Source organism: Vicugna pacos, chromosome 5, assembly GCF_048564905.1.
Source record: "Vicugna pacos chromosome 5, VicPac4, whole genome shotgun sequence".
Classification (NCBI taxonomy): Eukaryota; Metazoa; Chordata; class Mammalia; order Artiodactyla; family Camelidae; genus Vicugna; species Vicugna pacos.
This window is the reverse complement of record NC_132991.1, coordinates 90,309,373-90,328,237: the sequence shown is the minus strand read 5'-3', so window position 1 is coordinate 90,328,237 and position 18,865 is coordinate 90,309,373. Positions and strand designations below refer to the sequence as shown.

The window sequence follows — 18,865 nt, the reverse complement described above, 5'->3', positions numbered from 1 at the left end:
TTGTACAATAAGTTTAAAAAATAAATACATATTTGTGTATTACCAATATAATTTTAAATAAATGATAAACACTAAACTTGTTCATGGGCAACCTAGAAGATATTTAAAGCTCCTTTAATGTCTAAAAATTATAGGATTATTCCACAGTGACCAGGGCTAAAATCAGTGAGGGCCACCCACACAACCTTTCTCAGCACTTAAAAATCAAAGTCTTCCTCTTTCTGTAACATCAGCAATATGACAAAGTTCAGTAACCAAATGTTTTAGCTGACTTAAAAAAAAAATCTTACCAGATTAGTTTGTAAACAAGATGATTTCAAGGTAAACATAATTGTATAATTTACAAATTAATGCCTGAACTGAATATCCCTAACCTATAGTCAATGAATGAGCTTGGGGGCTATGAATCCTTAAACTGGAAGCATGCATCATGTTGGTATGCTTTTTCCTTTTTTAAGGGAGAAGGATTTAATGTTTTTGCCAGGGTCTTAAAGGCATCTATGACCTTCAAAAGGTTAAAAAAACACAAATTTAAAATGTTGTTTTCTATTCAATACTGCAAACATGACCATATTGCAAACTGCACTATCTGTATAATACATTTTATATTCTTACATAAACAGTTCCTCAAGATGTGTAAAAGATGCTAAAAATACAACTGTACTACATACATATTTTCCCAATGGCAATAAATACTTGGTTGTTTCCACCTTAATGTATTAAGTCTAAGTAGGACTCTTCTAAAAGTTAAATTAAATTAAAATGCAGTATTGGTTTTAGTCTGGTCTAATTGAGTGGACTTCCTAAGGAGAAAGAGCAGTAAAAGGGCACCTGTGTGCATGTTTGACTTACAGCCAGAAATAGTGTTTATGGAAAACTTCAGATGGAGCAAAGAGGCACTCAGCCAACAAAATCTACAGCTGTGAGACTTGGAACTTACAAGTGCCCAAACTCCAAAAGCAAAAGTGGAATTATGGGACAGACTTTGAAGCTTGTTTATGTGCAAATTTTTCTAGCAAGTAACTTTGTATTCCTCTATTCAGATATATATTCTCTGATTAACACTAAAAATATTTTCTAATACCAGAGAAAACAGTGAAAGGGAATCCCATCCAGGTATTGGTATTTATTTTTCCCCCAATTGTAAACAAAACTCAGGGTAACTAGGATGGAGCAGTTTAAATTCTATATCCAGAGATTTGTAACTGTTCACCTGTCCTAACCCTTAAGGGGGTAACAATTTGCTCCACTGGTTAACATGGGTCCTGAAAACACAGCACTTCCTGGGTGGAAGGGAGAGCTGGAGGAGCTGTAGTGTATCAGACTCTCTGAAAAAGTACCTCATGTGGTTTAAATACGCCCCATTTCCCCATAACCCTTATGCTCAGTCATCTGCTGGTATATACCCAGACGCTGCCTGAAATCTCTGGGAAGACGATCAGCAGAGGGCTTGAATGCAGAACTGGAAAGAAAGAGACTAGGCATCTTCTAAAGAAAACTAAGTACACTATGTAAGAAAGAGCACCGCAAAACACAGCTAAAGTTTAAAAACTGTGAGATTATCTATGTGTATAGGCAAGACACTGCACTTCAAGTAAAGGTTTTGTTGTTTTCAAGTACAATGTGGTACAGTTATGGATCATATATGGAACTGCATCACCCCCAAAGAAAAGCAAACAACTTAGGGACAGAGAATTTAATTTAATAAAGAATAATGTACCTGGTCTTGGCATCTTTCTTAACTATTGTAATTCTGAATAAAAACAAATCAATCAATGAACAGAAACCTGGCATTTGTGTTCACTCATAGAATACTGTAGAGCCAACTCCAATGGAAACCACTATTTCTGCTTAGATGGGAGGGCCCATGTATTTTAGAGTGAAGTTGGTGTATCATCTGTGCCAGTATCAATTTCATCTCAGCTAACCTGGCAAGCTTAACCAGAAATGAATTTAACTGCTCAGGTTATTACAATGGGAGTGCTCTGTTCCTAAGGAGGGATGCCAGAACTGGTCCACAACATCCCTTCAGTTAGCAATTAGGAATCAGCATCTACAGACCATTGAAGACTTCCAAAGTGTAACACCCAGAAACCAGAATACTTCACTGGAGATATTTCCTTCTTGACAATCATCTTGCTAAATCATTTCTGCCTCAGTATATTCTGAAATGGAGTATATCATGAAAAGAGACTTCTAAGTTCGGTAAAACTTTTCACTATCTTGCTTACTATAATGTCTATTCAAGACAGATGGAAGATACACTTAAGTACTGCTTTCGGAAAGGCAGTGTTACACTATATTTACTCTGGCTTCCCTCTCCCACCCCCAATCAGTTAATTGGTAATTGATATAAAGTATAATTCCTACCAGAACATGCAGGGAAGGTGCATCATTTCATAAGTCCCTCCTTCATGTTTTACCTTCTCTAGTTCTGAGGGTCAAAGTTTCCAATGCTGTGTCTGAACTTGTATTGAAATGTTTGGCATTAATAAAACAAAGAAGGAATTAATATCTTTTTTAATTGTGGGGGGAGAAGGAATCTACAAAGGCGGATTTCACTTTCTAAGTAGCATTATATTGGTCTACATTAATAATTTTCCCAGCAGGCCTTCCATGATTTTACTTTGAACAATCACAGCCTTTGTTTCTCAGATCCTCTTACATGTGACATTTGATCAAAGTTTTAGAATCAGCAGCTAACGGAGGTGGAGAGAAGCACTGCTCCAGTAAGGCATTACACAAAGCCATCCCACGGCTCATTTAGAAGTTGCTACAAGCTGGATCACAGACATTTTTCAGCTAAACATTATTTAGATGTTAAATTAAAATTTCTATACCCTGAACACTATGTTTCATTGCATGTCATCATACGTCTCCTCAGGGAAACAACCCCTAAACATCACTAAAGCATGACTTAAGAAAATTCTTCATTTTTTCACACAGGTGTGTTTTTTAAAGATAAGCACAAGGTACCAAACAATTAAATTTATTCTTATTCAAGATCTCTGCACATAGCCTTTAGAAAACAAAATTAAAGTCTTCTTCCTTGCCCCTCCAAGAAGATTTCAGGTTAACTAAATTACTTGAATTACTAGTTCCAGAATCAGTGGTAGCCATTCTGCTGAGACGGGATATGAAACGAAAACTAGTAAAATCAGTTCATTAATTTATACCTGTAAGTCCTTATCCAAGGAAAATATTCCCCAAAGAAATGGAGGAAAAAAAGATTAGTAAAGGAAATATCTCACACTTCAACATGCTATATAAGGAAAAGACGGCTGAAAGGAAATCTTGCAGGGAATTTTATCCCTTTGAACTTTTAAATAAACTCTTAAGTAAGATTATGCAAACTTACTAAAGACCGGTCCTGATTAGAGGGAAAAAATGCACCCCTTCTCCAAGTCAGTTCTGGAGGCTTTCTCCAGAGTTGTTAAGGTTTGTGTTGGGTAAAGAAAGATCTCCTAACAAACCAGCATTCTTTTCCACATGATCAGAGCTAATTGGCCCCCCTGCAGACTAAGTGACCAATCACATCAGCTTCAGCTGAAACCAGCCCCCATGACATTATAAACAGAGGAATGTGAACTGCAAACCCAGTCCAAGAAGAGAACCTACAAACTGCACTTGTAGATTAAAATTACCTCATCAAAAAGACAGACTCCGAAAGCTTCCTCAAGACATACCTGTGTATATAGGGTGACCCAGCAACATAACTGGTGAGTAGATGAAATAATATTCAATCTTATTTCTTTCCTTAAGGGGAACAGAGGAAAAAATTGACTGACAAATAGGGATGAAGTCAGATATTGCCAATAGAGTTTTAAAACAAAGATATTATCTACAGAGTCATACGTCAAGGCTCTTTATTCTTTTTCCTTGAATTTTAAAAATAGAATAATAGTCCTACTGAAAGTATTACTGGAAAATTTCTTCTTAAATGTTTTAATAGATGTATACTAATTCTCTTTTGTAACAGAAGAATGAGAAGTGAAAGGCCCTAGAAAAAATTCAATGGCTTCTTAAAAAAATGTATCTTTTTCTTTTGGAAGGGACTGAAAAAATCCAAAATAAGCATACAGAAACAAATGACCCCCCCCCAAAAAAAAATCACTTTGCGTTTTCGTTTTTTCAATTCATGGTAAAAGTAATGAGTGTCCTAATTTCCTTTTAAGCATGAAATTATTACTGAAGCTAGATGCTTCTACAAATAAGAAATTAAAATATAAAAGAATCTCTGAGCTTATATAATAGAACTAACAGTTTGCCCTCATTATGGAGGGGAGAAGAGAAAGTCTACAGTCTTTACTCCAAACATGAACACACAGTAATACTGTAATTACTTAACATTTGTAGTTATAGCTTATATCTTAACTGTTTGATATGAACTAATATGCTACTACAACATGATAATAAGACATAATTTTAAGTGCTACAACCTAATGAGTAGAATGAATCCATTATTCTGATGACCAATGAAGCAGCCAAACTATCATTTTGATAAAGTACTATTTTTTCCATCAAACAGTTTATAAATGGGCAAATATTTTATAGCCCAGGTTTTTCCATGTATTTATTTAGTTGCAAGAGAAAAAAATGTAAAAGTCTAGAGCAAGAGTGCTACCAAAGCTGTAGGTAAGAAGTAACAATCCTAAAAGGGCCCAAATGAGAATAACTAATTTTCATTAGCTAAAGTATGTATACAAAACTATCTTCCCAGGTAATGAATTTTAGAACTTAATGAAGTAGGTTAAAAATCAAGAAGAATCATGGACCTTCCCCCCTGCCAAATTATTGTGACACAATAAGTAATCAGTGGTTTCCTAAGTGGAACACCACCAGTGTACAGGTCCATGATGGGCATTTTCAGGATGCAAGAAACAATAAAGGTCAAAGCTGTGGACAACGCAGAACCACACAGTGGTTCACAAACTTAATGAAGGCAGCCAACTACCTTTTATTGCTATATCCTCCTTATTTGAGTGTCAGAACGCCTTTTACAAAATTATGATGATAGTATTATATTTTTAAAATTATTTTCTCACCTGGCAAGAAACAAAGCTGGCAATGCTTTATAAGAACTCTTCTCTCCCCATTTTATTCTAACTCTACTGATCTGTAGAATCCAAGACTAGACTGTAATAATTCTGAATGTACTAATCCTCAAATCTTGCAAGATGTCTTCCTTAACTGAAAATATATTTCTTGCCTACAAATCATAGGTCTTAACATAAGCATTCTTGAAGAACAAATATTCTGTAGGGGCTCTTGAACAAAACTAGTTAAATGGAACACTGGATTATTCACAAAGGCTAACCAGGATCAAAATGTCTATTTTTCCGGCAATGTAGCTCTGACTCTAGACTCAGAAGGGATTCACCACCACTTACTACTCCTGTGATCTTAGGATACTCATTGTGCCTCAGTTTCATTATCTGTAAAATGGGCAATGATAGTACTTATTGCTGGGAAGGTTAAGAAATATTATTAATACCAATAAAGCAACTAATACTTACTAAGTTACTCTGTGCTGGGCATTACTATTGGCTTCACATGATTCAATACACATGAGGTGTTTGGTATGATTCCTGGCACATAATAAACAATAAGTATTAATTAGCTAATATTATTAATCTTTACTGGCATAAAAATCATGTATAAAGTTAACAATGATTAAATTTGGATACTTGAGACATTTATGAGGATAGAAAGAGCATCTACTAAAGGTGCTAAAAATCTAGCTGTCAAAGTTCTGTGAATGCAGTATCAATCATTTTGGGGAAGACTTTTATCTCAAACTCTCTGAATAGACAGCTTCTTGTAGTTAAAACAAACAAACAAAAAAACCCAACTGTGAAGTTAGCTAGACTTGGAAAATAACCCAAATAATCCAAGGCCCCCATCTGCCTTGTATAAATTTCTTTCACTGCCTGATCCTCAGTGATCTTATCTGAAAAATGGGATAATGTCTATCTCACTGAGATACCAAAGAATTGGGACAATGCAATATGAAGGCACCTAGCATAGTGCCTATTAATATTTTGTTATTGTTGTTATAATTTCCAAAAGGGCAGAGATCAGGTCTTATAAAACACCAAAAAAGTCTAGCAAAATGAGTTATTAAATAGTTGTGCCAAGAAAAAAAAAAAACCTCTAAATAAAATGATAATGACATCTTGTTAGGATAATAAATTATAAAACATTAATGCTCTAATTTTTTAAAATTTATAATATGAAACTGAAATAGCCATCTAATCTAAATAAATTTAACAATCATCCCTGTGTTCCATCGGTAACTCAAATCTGAAGAAAATACAAAAGAATGTCTCTAAAATCACCAAAAAATGTTAAATTAGCCTTAGAACAAAAGGAAAAGTATATACCCAGCTAGCCAATGTCCGATTCCAACAACACAGGAAGGCAGTCTCCAAAGCCTCAAAGTCCCTAGACGTGAGAGGATCCAGCAAATTCAAGCAACAACTTTAGTTCCATGTGCCTCTGGTCCCCTTCTTAAGCATCACCGTCACTCAACAGGTAGGAAGGGGATGGAATATTCAACACTTCCAGGGCATCTACTGCTGAAGGAAGAAGCAACTAAGAAAAGAGTCAACTATGAACTCCTAGTACTTGACTGTGGCAAAGAAGAGAGGAGCACTTGAGGGAAACAAGGCTGCATTTCCCATTCTGTTCTTGGTTACTGCTGCATAAGTCTTTGACACCTTTGTTAGGTGGCCACGCAAGGATGGTCATATGGAAAGCATGTATTAGACTTCTACTCACCACACAGAGAAAAGTATAAACACAGATGAAAACTGTTTATAGCTAAAAACTAATTTCACTAGTTATGTTTTAAAAACTGTCATTTGATGTCTTAATTATTTTAGTTCATTAAACTCAAAGCTTTTTCTTCTGGTTCATTTACTTTCAAAATTAATATTATCTAGGAATCTCTACCTGGAATTTCTTATTTTGCCAAGAAAATAACTCTCTCTCCACCCCACAATCTAACCAGAACCTACAATATTTAAAAGGGAGGCAATCCATCAGCCATGGAAGGAAAGACTACATGAAAATGGCCACAAAGTAAAAAAAACAAATAAAACTTAATCATAAATTTTCAACAGCCTAATTATAAAGCGTACATTAGGACTATGGATCTCTAAATGCTTAGTCTTATCCTAGCACTAAGTCTGGCTTCAAAACACTTTCAGACAATTTAACACTACACTCCTAAATAATTTCTATTTATTTATACAGAGGAACACATATTTAACATTCCTTTTAATTATGAGTTATTCACAAATTATTATTTAATTATGAAAAGTAATTATTTACACATAATGTTTAGTCAGATCAATACATACTTGAAGCCCGGACTTGTACAAGTCAGATATAGGAGTGTTAAAAAAAGACATGAATCCCAATCCCAAATCTCAGGGATTTGTTAAAATGTCAAACAATATTTTAACAGTCACTAAAGGAAACAATAAGAGACATCCTTATGACAACTCATGATTAGCTATGAAATGAATGACTTGGTCAGTAAATGCCCATTTATGTAAAGAGAAAAGAGCGAGCTATCAGACTGGGAAAGCCTGCCTAGTAGTCAGGGAAGCATTCCAAAGAAATTACAAAGCAAATAAGGTCTCAGAATTTATTAACATGAACTGTAATACAGTTAAGGGTTTACTAATTTACCCTTGATTTCAGAGAACTACAGCCCGAGATGGATGGCAGTAATTGCAAAGTTATTGCTCCTCTCCTAACTCAGAGATACCGGAGGATGGTCACCAAGGATGGCCATAGCACACTTCAAATGGACGGCGCTCAAAGAGGTCTTGCGTATCTTCGAGATGCTTGGGGAATCCTAATGGACATGCGCTGGCGCTGGATGATGTTGGTTTTTTCTGCTTCTTTTGTTGTCCACTGGCTTGTCTTTGCAGTGCTCTGGTATGTTCTAGCTGAGATGAATGGTGATCTGGAACTAGATCATGATGCCCCACCTGAAAACCACACTATCTGTGTCAAGTACATCACCAGTTTCACAGCTGCCTTCTCCTTCTCCCTGGAGACACAACTCACAATTGGCTATGGGACCATGTTCCCCAGTGGTGACTGTCCAAGTGCAATCGCCCTACTTGCCATACAAATGCTCCTAGGCCTCATGCTAGAGGCTTTTATCACAGGTAATCGTTTTTGTTCTTAAAAAAATGCATGAATGTTTTGGAAAGGGTATAGTCAGTTATAAGCAACTGTATTATAGAATAACTTATTTGCATTATTACAGGTAATGCCTGAGATTAAAAAGAGCCCAGGGTCAAACAATAGAAGAAATTTTAAGAAACTTGACTCTACACTTAAGTTTTACCTATTGAAACTTAAGGAAAAAGGGATCATTATGACACTAGCCAAAAAAAAAATTAACAAAAAGTCTAAAAGGAGTTTTTCAGAAAAGCTAAATATTTTGTTAAATAAGTGAATAAATACATTCAATGTATATTTTGACAGTCATTTTACCCAACAGAGGAATTTGACTTTTTCTTTTTTTAAAAAACCTTTACTGGACTAGAATTTTCTCCTCTGACTTCATCTTTTCAACATTTACTCAATACTAGTGAGCCCAGAGCAGCACAGTCAGCATTGTATTTTGGAGCGTAAGTATACACATCCTCAAGAAAATGCACTGGAAATACGGCCAATAGATGATGAAATTCTGCTTATAAACCTGGCAGCACATAAGACTCTTTCCTCTAATAAAGTAGGGCTAGTGATATACACAATGAAAGAAAAAAAGAAAAAACCTTGTTTTAACACCCTACCCTGTAATAATCTGAGAGGGTAAGCAATGGGCTATGTATTTTAACAGTGATCTGGAATAAAGTCCTAGGGTGCTATTAACTGGCTCTACAACCAGAGGCATGTTGTCACCTAACCTTTCTTCACAAGAAGAGCTCTTACGCTGGGTCAGTCATTTGATAAAATTTAAGGCTCTGTGAACTTAGGAAAAACTTGGGTCTTTTTTATCCTAACTTCTAACTGAAATTTGGCATTTCCGTTAATTATAAATATAGGCAACAACAATAGCATCAGCAATACCTGTAACTCTGACACAAATAGAAATCAGATATTTTCATATCACACTACACTACTTCAAAATTACAGTACTAAACCCACCACTGTATTGTTATTTGATGCATTAAAAAAGCACATATACTGGTACATATTACAATTTTTTAAACGTTCAACTGGATTTCAACATATTTGGTTTCCGTCTTTTATTTTTATGCATTTAAAGCATAATTCTGATAAGAGGTCCACAGACCTCACCAGTTTGCCAGCAACATTTGTGGCACAAAAGTAAAGAAACCCTGATCTACAGCTGCTTGGGGGAGGAGGGGGCAGTTGACAGGTACACTGATATCACCTTAGTGCTGGAGCCTTCTTTTAAAAAAAAGTTTGTACAAATTTCAAAGTTAAAAATTCTTCAATATATCACTCATTCTACTGGTCTCCTCCCTACCTACCCCAAATCATTCCACTCTGAATCTAATCTCTATTTCAATTTGAAGTAACCTGGTTGCAACTAAATTGCATTTATTTTGTTACATTTGTTTAAAAGCAGGGCCAGGAATACAGGGAATGACCATTCTTTGACTTCATATAACAGATTAAAGCTTTCTATTTCCATATAACAAAAATTAATTTTGCTTACCCATTTTGAGATCACAGTTTTAAAATGAGAATGCATGTCCATTTTGAAAAATTCTTCAGAATAATGAGAAATTAACAATGAATTCAATTCCTGACTCATCTGGAAGGTATGACACCAAGAAATGTGTAACCATTTGCTATACCCTACTCATTCAGAAAAGGTACTGGTATTTAAAGTGTTCATTCTAAAAAAAAATTCAATGGTTTTTAATTTAGGTGCCTTTGTGGCGAAGATTGCCCGGCCAAAAAATCGAGCTTTCTCAATTCGCTTTACTGACTTAGCAGTAGTAGCTCACATAGAAGGCAAACCTAATCTTATTTTCCAAGTGGCCAACACTCGACCTAGCCCTCTAACCAGTGTTCGGGTCTCAGCTATACTCTATCAGGAAAGAGAAAACGGCAAACTCTACCAGACCAGTGTGGACTTCCACCTTGACGGCATCAGTTCTGAGGAATGCCCATTCTTTATCTTCCCATTAACCTACTATCACTCCATTATACCATCGAGTCCTCTGGCTACTCTGCTCCAGCATGAAAATCCTCCCCACTTTGAATTAGTTGTGTTCCTATCAGCAATGCAGGAAGGCACTGGAGAAATATGCCAAAGGAGGACATCCTACCTACCCTCCGAGATCATGTTACATCACTGTTTTGCATCTCTGTTGACCCGAGGTTCCAAAGGTGAATATCAAATCAAGATGGAGAATTTTGACAAGACTGTTCCTGAACTTCCAACTCCTCTAGTCTCTAAGAGCCCAAACAGGACTGACCTGGACATCCATATCAATGGACAAAGCATTGACAATTTTCAGATCTCTGAAACAGGACTGACAGAATAAGAAGTAACCATAGCACCCTATTTTTAATGTATTAAATATACTCAGCCAGTTATGCAGCTACTCTTCCTTCATATTTCATGCTTTCTTTTTTCAATGCTGATTACATCTCTCTGATTGCATCCTGGTGATTAAGACTCCACCCATAAAAAAAAATGGCTGAGCTAAATAACAATACATATTGTAAAAATTTAACATTCTACAAAGCTGGCATCTGTGGTTATCTGCTGAAATCAATGGATCTGAACATAACTGATACTTACAACAACAGAAATGTTGCTAGTGAGTTTATATAGATGTGGTATGACACCAGTAATGAAGGTAAATGGACAGTGAAGTTTAACACAGCTGAACTCTAAGAAAATCAGCCATTAATTTCTCATTTTCAGCTGCAAGTTGAAGCAACAGTCTAGTTTGAAACCTAGCTCACTCCCTGGGTAGAATGATGATTTCACAATATTTAGTGAACATCTTTTAAAACTGTTGTTTTTTTCAAGACAACAAAGATCACTTCTTTGGTTCTTTATTTAAAAAAAAAAACTGGGGTAAGTATGCCCCCCTCCCTTTAATTTTGAACAGCTAAGAACAAACATTCACAAGAAAACAGCAAAGAACAGACATGTACAAAACTCTACAAGCATTTGAGCATGACACCCAAACACATGCACATGTTCATGTATTTGTGGCAGAAAGTAATCAGAAAGTAAGATGAGTGGCCAATTGGAAACTGTAGGCTGATATTTTGGGCAAGGAAATACGAAATAATGTCTACTTTAAAGCTACCCTGCATAATAATCAAAGTGGTTTAAAAATTATAACCAACTATTCATCTGAATGAGTTCCAACCTAAGTAAAAACATTCCTTTCCTACTTATGATCCATTAAATGGTTTAAAAAGCCACAACAGCTCTAAATAACTCATAAATGCAAATATATTTAATTTTTGTAGATATGAAGGTTTAGATATAATTCAACTAGGAAAAAAATCTCCAATAGAAAAAGCAAAGAATAATTAGGCAAGAAAGTATTTTCAAATCCAAATTCCTGTTTCCAACTTCAAATAGTTTTTTCTATAAACACAAATGAGTGTTTATTCACCAGTAGGAGGCTGGACTAGATGAACTCTATTATTTCTTTCCAAATCTAATACTACATGAAATTATGCTTCCTCTGCTTTTTTATTTTACGTATACTAAGATGAATACTTTCCCTTACCTCCAGTTTAATATACTTTTCATTTCAACTCGAAAAACTAACTGTCCTCCAACAAAACAGGAACCAAAAAACTCATCCTATCAGATTTCAAACAGATTGGTCGCTGCTCTTTTTTTCTGAAATTTCCCTTATCCAGGTTTATGTGAAAGAGTGAAAGATTAACTCTCCCTACTGGTGACGATCCACACAGGAATCATCTTTTGAAATAAATACTAGCTAGTAAAGGCAAGCGGTTGTGAACAGCAGGGCACAGCAGCAAGTCACATTTTTCTACTCTTTGACCAAAAGGAAAAGAAAATAAAGAACTCTGGAGTGGTTTAAGACTGATAATAGCACAGTATATCAAGGACACAGAAACTTAATTACGGTGAACTTTTTCTGTTTGAAAATCCTAGGCATTCTTAAATACAAGCCAGAAAAATAGGTTTTTTTTTCTAACCCAACACTGTTGTAACACATATAGACAGCAGGAATTCCTATTTCTATATTAAAATAACAAGATTCACCTAACCTGTGAAAATAAAGTAGTATTGAAGATTTACATGGTATGTTTTTTTCCTAAGGCTCTACATCCCTTACATAGATCACAACTACAACAGTTCAGTGAAGTTGTCCAAACTGACACAATAAGGAAGTCAGCAAGGTCTGCTGGGATCTGAGTCTCTACAGATGCACTATGTTGTGCAGTCTCTCAGTACTCTATTTATACAAAAACTCTGCATGTGAAAATTAGATATGACCTCCCCAACTTATACTCCCCCATAAAAACTCTGTTGGTATACTAATGCTATTTAATAAACAGACAACTAAGAAATGCAGTCAGAAACTTTTGTCCAGGGGTTGAAAGTTTCTGAAAGAATTGTTCATGAATCTTTCACTTCAAAGAACCACAGCTTTTATGTTAAGGATTAAATTTTCTGCAAAGGCCCCATTATCCTTTCAGGAGAACGGCATACCGGCAAAAACAGAGGAGAATTTTCCTGGGAGGTGGGAATAGCAGCTCTAACTCCTGGCTGGACAGCTCACTTACCTGGGCCACCTGGGAACTCAGTGATGGTCTCTCAGATACATGATCAAGAAGCCCACACTGGAACCAACTTTAAAAGTACTTCTGGAAACCAGTACAGATAGCATGACAGTCTCAACAAACTGGAGACAAGCAGATACTAAAAATGATAAGGCCTAGTGTACAAGCCCATATTACAACTGTCAGAAGCAGCCTAATAACCAAAAACTGCTATGCCTGCTTCAAAGTATTTCACACTAAAACGCACCAAACCACACCTTTCTGTATCATCCCGAGCATGCTTTAAAATTTTTAAATAATCTTTTAATTTCATACTCACAGAATCATACTGTAAGATGATCACCAAAACTGATCTCCCCCTATGGAATAATCAATTTCTACAGAATAGGAATTGTAATTTGAGTATTACAGGCCTTTTTCCATCTCCACATTCTCCAATAGGTGTTCACAGGGGTTAGACTCTTACTCAGATGTCTCTAATTCCACCCATTTCTCTACACATTAGAAGCAAACACACGGTAAGAACCATCTTTAATTAAAAAAAAACCAAATTATTCTGGAATCTTCAGTATTCAAACTGTCTTAATTTGATGTCATAAAACGTCTCACACAATTGAACAAGTGTGTCCCAACAAACTAGTTTAGCACTGCTGTTCTTGGAGAGATTAGACACAATATGAGCAATTTTTTAAAAATCTTATTATTGTCAACAAAAGTGGATTACTTTTAAAAAGAAGCTCAGAATCATTAGCACAGTTTATCCAATAACCTGAAGTGGGCATCTTATCAAAAAGCATTCAATAAAAGCCTCTACAATATATTTGTATAGATTTATGTGGAAATTGCCCTGAAAAAAAGAAAGTGAGATTATACACCAAAAAGACCATATGAATAAATTCAAAGTAAGAACATTCATAGTTTTATCCTTTGCTCTCTGATACAAAAGCAAATATTCTAGTATTTTCCCTATTTTTTCTCACCTGTGAGATGCTATCTGTACTGGAAAAGGAGTTAAAAGACTGGTTCCTAACTTGAAATTTCAATTCATAAGATAGCCTTAATGAAGTATATACGCTTTGCAGAGAACACACAGACCTAAGAAGTTACATCAAGTAAATCCTAATGGCTGTATTCATCACTCCTGGTTTCATGCACTAGAGTCCTCAAATAACCAAAGAATTCCAAATGCAAGCAATGCTACAACCCCATCTACTGGAGAGATGCAGGTAACTGAGTCAACTTTTAATAAACGGATCCTTATGTGTTGGCCTTGTTAAGCATTACAATCAATGAAGTCCAGATAAAAATACTTGAAAACAGTATAAGAAAGCCTTACCTACATCTTTTCGTCCTGGTTTTTCAAAACGTCTGTCACCCCTAGAAAAGGTAAAATGAGTTTCAAACAATTTGAGAGTAACATAGATTTTCCGTCTATGACACCCACTTTCCTATCTTTTTTTTTTTTTTTAAAGTCTTTATCAAGTCTTTGTTTAAGAAAACCAGTCTTGGCGGGGAGGGTATAGCTCAGTGGTACAGCACGTGCCCAGCATGCCTGATGTCCTGGGTTCAATCTCCAGTACCTCCATTAAAAAAAAAAAACCAAAAGTTCAATAAATAAACTAAATTACCTCCCCACCCCCAGAAAAGAAAAATGAAAAAAAAACAGTGTTCTCAATATTAAGAAAGATAGGTTCTGTTCACAACTATGTAAACTTCTATATTTGCCTTTAACATCTATTTCACTTCTGTTAAGTAGATATGTATTATTTCTTCCTATCTTTTTTAAAATAGGATTTCTTTCTTTTTCAACTAATAAAACAAATACATGGTTATTGCTTAACATTTGGACACTACAGAAAAGCACAAAAATGAAAATAAATTTTTATCTATCATCTCACCTCCCAAAAGCTAGTTTCTATAGACTCAGAAATGTTATTTTTCAGATTAGGTACATTTTTAACCAAATACATGTTTTATTTTAGGTATTTGCTATACACAGTTTTATATACTGCTTTTAGAATGTGCTTTTACACATCATTAAATATTTTCAAAATCATCCTAACTTTAATGGTTATACAGTATTCTATTGTGTGGGTACTCCATTATATAAGAAACCACACTGATATTAAGGTGTTCGGCTTGTTTCCCATTGTTTTATATTATAAATATTATCACAGTGGTTATCTTTGTACATGGATCTTTGTGAAACTGCCTTCGCTCACCTTCAAAGACTTCATATAAAGTCCCAAGCAATAGAGAGAAGATGCCTCGATTAATATAACAAACAATAAATGAAAATGCTTCCCACTGAACGCTAATCAAATAGTAAATCTAATTAACTATTAAATATCCATGCTGGCACTAGAATATTACTCTATTTATCTAGAATGCTTCTTCCTTTAAATAAGGATCATTTAAACATTTCTAACATAACTGATATTCAACAATTAACAGCATTTTTTTTATGAAAAACTGGAACTGTACAAAGAGGCTTCTCCTCTACAAAAAGCAGAAAAGAAATGTTCTTTACACCAAGATGTGGTTTCCTTTAGTTACCTTTCCTCCCAGCTCTGCGACCTATGCATTTCCCGGCCACCTCCTCGACCAAACACACCCTCTACTTCATCAAAGCTTCTTTGGTAGAAACCACATTCACCTCTGCCTCTGCCTGAAAATAAGAAAACAGAAATAATGATAGTCAGATGTCAACATCTGGCACAAGTTCAACACCAAAGCTTAATCTCTAAAGTTCTAACTATATACAAAGCAGTATGTCTACTTTCAAATATTTAGCAAGGCCTTCTAGACCTTTATCGGTAAGACCAATGATGACACTGAAGTAGCTAGACCACAGGAGGATGAAAAAACAAGTTAGAAAATGGCATAAGAGTCCCAGTTCCAGTCCTGAACAAGAAATAGTATCAGTACTAAGCTCCTTAATAAAAAAATTCAATAGTGAAATTCTAAGATCAGTAAACCATTACTACAAATCAAACCTATTACTGGGCTATTTTCAACAAAAATAGAAGATTTGGAGAGTTTGAGAAGCAAGCAGATAAAGAACAAAAGCCAAGTACAACAATTAAATTAGTATCTCTAACTATAGAGAAAAGATAATTTTATAGGGTCAATGTTAAACTATCAATATTGTGAACTAACTCCTTAGAGGATATTCCATAGCAACCAAAGGCACTCTTTCTCATTTGCCCAAGTCTTGAAGAAAAATATCAGGCAGCACCAAACACGAACCACAGAGCCAGTAAGAATATGGGTGGGATTTAGAGGCTCCAGTGGTTCAAGTGTAAACTGGCCTTTACTGAAGGCAATTTGGTTAGACCTATCAAAATTTGACTTAACAATATTAACTAGAACTTATCCTAATAGAAATACTTGCACAAATCTGCAAATACTGAATGTATGAAGATGTTTACTACAATAAAAAAAAAGAAACTTTATCAAGGATTGGCTAAATAAATTCTGATAAAACAATTCAGCAGAACATTAGAAAGCAACAGAAGATAAAGTACTGATATCAAAAGAAATCTGCATTACTCTGTTAAATGACAAAAGCATGCCAGAGAACAATACATACAAAAAAGGGGTCCAGGTGTATAAATGATATGGCTGCATAGTTACGGCCAAGAAGGATATACATCCAATTGCTGTGTCAGGGGCAGAAGGCAGCATGCACTTTCAGCTTTATATTTTATAGTGTGAGGATTTTCCAACTAATGTACACCATTTGTATCCAACACAGGTTAGAAAACTGGAGGAGAGGGCAGGGCCAGGGATGTACTTATAAATCTCAGCCATTATCTCTAGCTCAATTTCTCCAATAGCATAAAAACACCCAAAGAAAAATGATGATGCATCTTGAATAAAAAGCATGGATGCATTCCAAAGCTAGATACAACTGAGTTAAATAATTATTTCAAATACCCATGCAATATTTCTACTTCTTAGTTACAATTTATCAAGAATTGACTCAGGATACAATTGTACTTCTATATGACCTTATTATGAAATACAAAAATAATGTACAGAATTTTATGTATGCAGTCTTAGAAATGAATATCCTCTTGACTAGTCCAAGTATCAATTTCTTCATCTGTAAAATGGAAGTGAGGACTAAGGTTGAACTGTAATAATCTTAAGTTACCTTCCAGTTGTACCAACTTAAGTCAACTTCCAATTTTGGTACTTCTATCCTTAGGAAATACGCATATTTTGTTTAAGATTCTAACACATTGTAATACAAACTGTTATATAATACTGGGGTGATCCCCTACAGTGATGATTTTTAGAGTGAAAAAAAAGTCCCCCCTCCTTTTGAAGAACAATTTATCAAGAAAACCATTAAGTATGCAGCACCCTGAAAAAGTGTTTTATTCTGGAAACACACGAATATGAAAAACAGACTACAAGTTGTTAGAAAAACAAACAAACCACAAACAAAATATTTTCTGCCACTTAAGACTAGCCATGTCACTGGTCCTCCTTGAGTCCAAAGCTCTATAAGTTGGCACACACAGACACAAATCGGATTCTAGTGCTTTCCAACCTATAAAATGTAAGGAACAATCTTCAAAATACAAGACCCATAATTATCTATAAATGCAATTCCCATATAAGGAGGAGCAAGTAAATATAGCATGACCAATCTTTCATAAAGCTAAATTCAAAGGACTATCCTATTGTCTGAGATTTCATCCTATTCTTTCTCCTGGAGGATTAAAATATACTTCCTTTTAATAATGATGAAGACAGTGGCTGACAGTTGTGTGGATATGCTTTATTGTTAAAAATCTTAACCAGATAAACAGAAAGATGACAATTTCCTGTTGTTTCCCCATCTCTATTTAAATTTTACTAGTTCAGGATATTTAGAAGTCAGTTGATTTTCACATTAAAGTTTTCTCAAGTTGGAAGGAGCCAGGATAATCACCTGATGTTATTTCTGCCTGTGCCAAAAAAAAAGCTACAATTATCACTATTTATTTAACCAACAAGTTAAAATTAAGTAATAAATGAAGAAAAGAAAAACTATGGATTAAAGGTCCGATAAGACCATTAAAAAGAATCACAGATGGGACAACAGTGTCAGAAATTTCTCAGCAAGTCAGCTCATTCATTTGACTAGTTTTACATCACTCATTCACATTAATGTTAATTAAGTTACTGCTTTCATCACAGTACCTTATCTTTTATACATGCCCTGTTTAAATTCTGAATGTAAGAGTTCTATGTGATAACCCTATACTTCAAAGAAACCAGAAGGCAGGGAGAAGTTTATCAACCCTTCTTTAGTTTATCCACAGGGAATTTTTTTAAGCCTGTTTAGAGAGACTGGTTGGTATTTGTAGCACACAACGTTGGTGGTCGCCCGTGGCACAAGGAACAGCTCCTTGTGGGCCACACTTCCTAGTAAGATCTCTCAATGTCATGCCCTAAAAAAGCACTGGAGGCAAAGCTGCCTGAGTGCAGCCTCTCCTCACTGCCAGCCCACAGGAAACATGCCAGAGCCATCCCCAAAACACCATCATCCACCACCAAGCAGCACAGATGAGACGAATTCTGGACCAATGGAACCTAATTACCAATGGGACTCTAAATGGTCTGTGGACCTTCTGAAACACACACATGCTTAAAATCTCACCACCCAGTGTTCTGCTGCAGAGGTATTTTTTGTGAATCTTAAAGATGATTCTAACAACTCCCCAGGTTAAAAATCACTGTTTTAGAGACTGACAAATTCAGAAGGAAAGCACGTGTACAATTCAGTAATAGTAGCTGGCCCACAAGTAGAGTTTTAGCTTCTTCATCATTCACAACAATGCATTCCCACATTCTGTGTGGACTGCTGAAACCCCTTCATAGGAATGCACAATTTAATACGGTCTCTATAAGGAGTGGGTATACATTACTCTATTCATAAGGCACAACTTCCAGAAAAAATTCAGATACTCCACACTCGTAATCATGCCAGTCTGGGTGGCGCCATGTGTGGAGACAATGGCCTCTGTCTTTGCAGACACCTGAGCTTCCATTTCTAAAAGCACCTCTAAAAATGACAAAG

The 18,865-nt window shown here is 35.4% G+C and overlaps 2 protein-coding genes across 6 annotated transcripts in view; one reads left to right on the top strand and one right to left on the bottom strand.

Moving 5' to 3' along the window:
• GIGYF2 (GRB10 interacting GYF protein 2) overlaps window positions 1-18,865 on the bottom strand; it is a 112,368-nt gene that overhangs the window by 52,263 nt on the left and 41,240 nt on the right. For all 4 annotated transcript variants that reach the window (XM_006209125.4, XM_015243427.3, XM_006209126.4 and 1 more), the window contains 2 exons: window positions 15,346-15,457; window positions 14,126-14,166 (listed from right to left, as the gene is read on the bottom strand). In XM_006209125.4, the coding sequence (XP_006209187.1) occupies window positions 14,126-14,166; window positions 15,346-15,457 (153 nt within the window). The remainder of the gene's footprint in view (window positions 1-14,125; window positions 14,167-15,345; window positions 15,458-18,865) is intronic.
• On the top strand, window positions 7,583-10,550 carry KCNJ13 (potassium inwardly rectifying channel subfamily J member 13). Of its 2 annotated transcripts, none has more exons than XM_031677845.2 (2): window positions 7,583-8,186; window positions 9,928-10,550. In XM_031677845.2, exons 1-2 carry the CDS (start codon window positions 7,727-7,729, stop codon window positions 10,548-10,550), a joined length of 1,083 nt encoding a protein of 360 aa, XP_031533705.1. In that variant the 5' UTR covers window positions 7,583-7,726. The 2 variants fall into 2 exon arrangements, with proteins under 2 accessions (XP_031533705.1, XP_031533706.1); XM_031677846.2 differs by having other exon boundaries at window positions 7,583-7,950; window positions 9,928-10,116.